General features: G+C 44.5%; 1 protein-coding gene and 1 pseudogene across 1 annotated transcript in view; one reads left to right on the forward strand and one right to left on the reverse strand.

Moving 5' to 3' along the window:
- zgc:158868 (uncharacterized protein LOC791147 homolog) overlaps window positions 1-5,357 on the reverse strand; it is an 8,820-nt gene extending 3,463 nt beyond the window's left edge. Inside the window, exons 1-4 of the mRNA XM_037683064.1 lie at window positions 5,145-5,357; window positions 3,984-4,089; window positions 3,715-3,882; window positions 1,475-1,593 (exon numbers count right to left, since the gene is read on the reverse strand). Coding sequence (XP_037538992.1) covers window positions 1,475-1,593; window positions 3,715-3,882; window positions 3,984-4,089; window positions 5,145-5,357 — 606 coding nt within the window. The remainder of the gene's footprint in view (window positions 1-1,474; window positions 1,594-3,714; window positions 3,883-3,983; window positions 4,090-5,144) is intronic.
- Window positions 5,358-5,788: 431 nt separating this feature from the next.
- LOC119416536 lies at window positions 5,789-5,901 on the forward strand (annotated as a pseudogene).
- Window positions 5,902-6,354: the final 453 nt, after the last annotated feature.

A 6,354-nucleotide genomic window follows, 5' to 3' on the forward strand; every position in this document is an offset into this window, starting at 1 on the left:
TTGTTATTTATTATAACTGTTGTTATATTTATTATAACTGTTGTTATTTATTATAACTGTTGTTATTTATTATAACTGTTGTTATATTTATTATAACTGTTGTTATTTATTATAACTGTTGTTATTTATTATAACTGTTGTTATATTTATTATAACTGTTGTTATATTTATTATAACTGTTGTTATATTGGTTATAACTGTTGTTATTTATTATAACTGTTGTTATATTTATTATTAGTGTTGTTATTTATTATAACTGTTGTTATTTATTATAACTTGTTATATTTATTATAACGTTATATTTATTATAACTGTTGTTATTTATTATAACTTGTTATATTTATTATAACTGTTGTTATTTATTATAACTGTTGTTATTTATTATAACTGATGTTATTTATTATAACTGATGTTATTTATTATAACTGATGTTAGAGTAGAGAAACTTTGGACTGCAGCTGCCTGGAGTGTTCATGTGCCACTTCAGTCCTCCGTGGGGGGTTCCTCTGAACATGTCCACTCTGAGACCTGGACTCAGAAACCTTCAGGTTCAGAGAGGATCAGGACGTTGTCTGTAAATGAACGTTTCACGTCGTGTAAACGAGGCTCAGACTGGCTGCCCTGCCTGTCAGTCAAGAGACAAAGATATATGGATGATTGGCCAACATCTATTTTTAATGCCATGCTGTCTACCCAGAATACCTTGGAAATCCACCGGCAGATCGCCATCGACGTATTGGGCACCCCTGACTTAAACTAATAAATTGTACCTAATAGATGTTGTCTCTGGTTCAGGAGTGGCTGGACTTGAGGAATGCAACATTTGTAGCTCATGTCTAGGATTCGTCAATATTGAACCTTTTCACAGTATTCTAACTTTCTGAGAAAATGTTTGTTTTTGCATTTATAAGCCATAATCATCAAAATTATAAGAAATAAAGGCTTGAAATATTTCACTCAGTGTGTAATGAATCCATATTATATACGAGTTTCATTTTACAAAGTGATGGACAAAAAATTTTGAACTTTGTCACAATAATCTAATTGTTTCAGATGCACCTATGAAGTTTGCAGCACGGTGGTGCAACGGGTAGAGCTGCTGCCTCTCAGCGAGCAGGTCCCTGGTTCAAACCCCGGTCCAGGGGCCTTTCTGGGTGGAGTTTGCATGTTCTCTCCGTGCATGCGTGGGTTTTCTCTGGGTGCTCCAGTTTCCTCCCACAGACCAAAAACATGCATGTTAGACTGATTGGTAACTCTGAATTGTCCCTAGGTGTGAGAGAGAGAGTGAATGGTTGTTTGTCTAGTTTGTCTCTATGTGGCCCTGTGATGGACTTGAGACCTGTCCAGGGTGTCCCCTGCCCCTCGCACAGTGATTGCTGGACATGGGCACCGGCGACCCCCGTGACCCAAAATGGAACAAACGGGTAAAGATAATGGATGGGCACCTATAAAGCAAAAGAACATGCTGTATTACCTTACTGATCCTGTAGGGGAACATGTGAGCCATATGGAAGTTCTCTGGACACTTCTCTAAAGACGCCAGAGTAGAAGATATGTTGATGATGGCTGATCTTCTGCAGGACATTTCATCACCTGAAACATAAACACAGAAAGATTTGCATCTCAACTTACAAATCGCTCTCTTGAAATGTGCTTCAGAGTACAGAAAATGGAAGATGTTTGCTGATAAACAAAAAACAAAAGAAGAAGCTGTTCATAACTTTTATGGACAGAATTTCTTGGTGCAGCAAGCAGGTGGAGGAGGTCATGTTCAACGGCCTCAGGATTCATCTCTACTCTCTGCAGATGATGTGGTCCTGTTAGCGTCATCGTGCCGTGATCTCCAGCTCTCACTGGAGCGGTTCACAGCTGAGCATGAAGCAGCTGGGAAGAGAACCAGCACCTCCAAATCTGAGGCCATGGTCCTCAGTCAGAAAAGGGTGGACTGCTCTCTTCAGGTCGAGGGTGAGGTTCTGCCTCAAGTGAAGGAGTTCATGTATCTCAGGGTTTTGTTCACGAGTGAGGGAAGAATGGAGCGTGAGACTGACAGATGGATTGGTGCAGCATCTGCAGTATTGTGGACTCTGTGCCGGTCCGTTGTGGTGAAGAAGGAGCTGAGCTGTAAGACAAAGATCTCTGTTTACTGGTCAGTCTACGTTCCTCCCCTCACCTCTGGTCATGAACTCTGGTAGAGACTGAAAGAATGAGATTGTGGATCCAGGAGGTTGAAATGAGTTTCCTCTGCAGCTGGACTCTCCCTTAGAGACAGGGAGAGAAGTTCAGTTATCAGGAGAGACTCGGAGTAGAACCACTGCTCCTCCACATCCAGAGGAGCCAGTTGAGCTGGTTCATCTGGTAAGGATGCTCCCTGAGTGTCTCCCTAGGGAGGTGCTCTGTGCATGTCCGACTGGGAGGAGACCCCGGGGAAGACCCAGGACACTCTGGAGAGACTACGTCTCTGTTGTTCTGGGAACACCTTGGAGTCCTCCCAGAAGAGCTGGAAGAGGCTGTGGAGAGAGATGTCTGGACCTCCCTGCTCAAGATGCTGCCCCCGAGAGCTGAGTCCAGAACAAGAGGAAGATGATTAATGGATGGATGGATGGATGGATGGATGGATGGATGGATGGATGGATGGATAATAAGTAGCATGCAGAAGCAATGGCTCATTTAATAATGTGGTGAACAAACTGAGGGTCTGTAAGTGATTTCATTTGACTTGAACAATGAGGACACATCAGGAGTACTAGTGTTATTTAATCTGGTTATTTTTCAGCGTCATGTCACCTCAGGGCACCGTTATAAAATGCCAATTAGTAAAATTATCTTTGTCTAAGGAAGTAGCAGATTGTGTCAAATCTTCTCTTCATCACAATCTCTCATCTTGAACAAGCATGAAGGTGACAGTGGAAAGAAAAACTCCCTCATGAGGAAGAAACCTTTAGCAGAACCAGGATCAGGACAAGAGGACCATCTGCTTCCACCGGCTGGGTTTGGTAGGAATAGATACACAATGGCAGGTCAAGAATCACGTTAAGATAGAAATAGTATCAAATGAAAACTTTTCAGTTTTAACGATTCATTTAAGGAAATGAGGTCAGTTTGTCCTCTAGTAGTCTAAGTCTATAGCAGCATAACAAGCCGACCCTAACTATAGGATTTATCAAGAAGGAGGATAAATTCTGCTGTAAGAATTTTTTTTACCTCCGTCTTTGCTGTCAGCACATCTGCTGGGTGTTTTCTGGAGGAGTGGCAGAAACATCTGGAAGGAGAAGTTGTCAACTTGTAGATCAGAGGAAACATCAAAGGTTATCCATATTTTGGTCAGTTTTAGAGATGTTCAGTTTAATGATTAGCCTTTTCCTAACATGAAACATCTCGTCTGTTCCAAAATAAACTGGAGCCAATTAAATATGTGCAATTTGAACATTTTCTCACTAATTTCACTACATCCTGTTCACATTTGACAAAGAAGTGAAGGCAGTGCTGAAATTTCAGAAGTTCATTAAGTGCACTGAGGCTGGACTATCCTACTCCGGAGTTGCCCAGGGAAAGAGGCGTCGGGCGGGTGTGGGGATCCTCACAAGCCCCCGGCTGAAGGCCTCTGTGTTGGAGTTCTCTCCGGTGAACGAGAGGGTTGCCTCTCTGAGGCTTCGGGCTGCACAAGGAAAGGCTCTGACTCATGTTTGTCATCCACCAAACATCAGTTCAGATTACCTGGCCTTTCTGGGGTCTCTGGATGTGTCCTGGAAGGGGTGCCATGTGGTGATTCCCTCTTTCTACTGTGGGCAAAGACACAATCATCTGGAAGGGGGTGACTGGGAGGAATGGTCTCCCTGATCTGAGCTCGAATGGTGTTTGCTTCTTGGACGTCTGTGTTAGGCACTGTCCATAATGAACACCATGTAGGAGCACAGGATGGCTCAGTGTACCAGGACGCCTTAGGCCAAAGGTCAATGATCGATTTTATAATCGTGTCATCGGACCTGCGGCCCTACGTTTGGACACTCGGTTCAAGACAGGAAGAGCTGTCAGCTGATCTCCACTTGGTGGGGAGTTGGATCTAGTGACAGGGGAGGCTACTGGACAGACCTGGTAAACCCAAACGCATAATAAGTGGACTGAGAACATCTGGTGGAGCCCTCAGTCCATACATCTTTCAACTCATACCCCCAGAAGAGCTTTTCTCATGTTCTGGGGGAGGTCAGGGACATAGAATTTGAATGGGCCACGTTCAGGGCCTCTGTGGTAGATGCTGCTTCTAGAAGCTGTTGCCTAAAGATCATTGGTGCCTGTTGAGGTGGCAACCAAATAACTTGCTGATGGACACCAGCAGTGATGGAGGCCGTCAAGCTAAAGAAGGAGACCTTAAGGACTTGGTTGTCCCAGAGAACTCCTGACTTACAGGCACTGGGTGGCCAGAAGGTCTGCAAGATGTGGTGCTTGCAGATGCAAAAACTCAGGCATGGGGGGAATTCGAGGAGGCCTCAAGGAAGTTCTAGTACACCATTTGGTGGATCAGAAATGGAACTCACACCCTATCCCAGGCTGTGCTTGGTTTGAGTGGGGAACTGCTGACCAGGACTAAGGATGTTGTTGAGTGGTAGAAGGAGCACTTTGAGGATCTCCTTCCACCCACCGTGTCCACACTTGAGAAGGCAGAGTTGAAGGATTCAGGGGGAGGAGTCCATTACCATGGCAGAGACAAAAAGCTCCACGCTGTCAGGGTGCTAGGGCTGGGCGAGATCCGCCCCTAGATGCTGAAAGCTCTGGATGTTGTGGGGCTCTCATGGTTGACAGGTCTCTTCAGTGTCGCATGGAGGACTGTGTCCCCTGTGGAGTGGCAGTCAGGGGTGGTGGTTTCCATTAAAGAAAGTGATCTTCTCCACAGTGCAACTCCTACCAACTTAAATATCTTGCACCAAGAACATTTAGGTTTACTTTCTCTGTTCAACTCCAGTCCAGAAAAACACTCATCTCCAAAATTACAAACATTCACTGTTCTGCTTCTTAAAGCATGAAGCAACTAAGAAGTCAAGTCATTGTGATGGTTCTACTTCCTAACAACTGGTTCCAGTACAGTCATTCCCTGTAAAAGTGTATTATGTTAAAACCTTGTTGAAGTCAACTTCAAGAGACAAACCAACCTTTGAGAGGACAAACTGTCCTACAACGTTGATTTCAAACGCCTCCATCATGTCACTTTTCCTGGTGTCCAGTAACGAAGCTGGGGGGACGGGTTTGTTCACAGCAGCATTGTTGATGAGGAGGTTTAGGCCGTCGGGTCCAATTTTCTGACTCACAGCCTGAACTGCAGCTGAGATACTGTCCTCGTCAGCCAAGTCTGCAACAACATTCATGTCTTCAGCTCTGCAGGCACACGGTCCAACACGCTCCTGGTCCTCTTCACAGTTTAGCAACATTCAAAAATAAGAGTACGACATCATTCACCCGCTGACAAACTGTTACTTCTGTAACAATGGTCGCCCAACAACGATCTTTCCTTTCAAACGTTGCCTTCAGACATTTTGATTCTAAAATCTTTCTCCGAGACAAAACTGCTATTTAAATGAAATAACATTTTTGTATCAGGTTGGCCTCCCTGTCCTCCAAAAATGATCAATTAAAAGAAATTATAAATGATATAATTAATGTATAAAAAGGTTAAAACACATTTAGATTATTCTGTAATGTATGCTCCTTTTTATGGAGTCAAATAAACTCTGCCCACACCTCTATGTTGTCTTTCATCATTTCATTCTGCAGGAACAGACCCCCTGTGACCCCCTTCATTTACGGCCGTACCACCCTGAACACGCTCGATCTCGTCTGGTCTCTGAGCAGGGTCGGGCCTGGTTAGTACCTGGATGGGAGACCGCCTGGGAATACCAGGTGCTGTAAACTTTTGTACTTCTTACAAACCTCATCAGGTGATGCGTTGTTCAAGACAAGAGCCATGGCCCATGTCAGCTCTCTCTCACCTCGGGACAATTTAGAGTCACCAGTCAGTCCAACACGCATGTTTCTGGTCTGTGGGAGGAAACTGGAGAAAACCCACGCAGCACGAGGAGAACATGCAAACTCCACCCAGAAAGGCACCCGAACCGGGATTTGAACCGGGGACCTGCTCGCTGAGAGGCAGCAGCTCTACCAGTTGTGCCACCGTGTTGCCCTGAATTTATGATTCAATGCAATAAAATAAACAAATGTAAAAAGTTACAGGTGATTGTAAAACTTGGTTTATTTACAGAATGACTTTAATTTCTGGAGGTCCGGCCCCTGAGCTGCTGCTCTCAGTAACTGTGGCCCCTGAGCTGCTGCTCTCAGAAACTGTGGCCCCTGAGCTGCTGCTCTCAG

The sequence above is a fragment of the Nematolebias whitei genome, chromosome 10 (assembly GCF_014905685.2).
Source record: "Nematolebias whitei isolate Nwh7 chromosome 10, NemWhi1, whole genome shotgun sequence".
NCBI classification, from domain to species: Eukaryota; Metazoa; Chordata; class Actinopteri; order Cyprinodontiformes; family Rivulidae; genus Nematolebias; species Nematolebias whitei.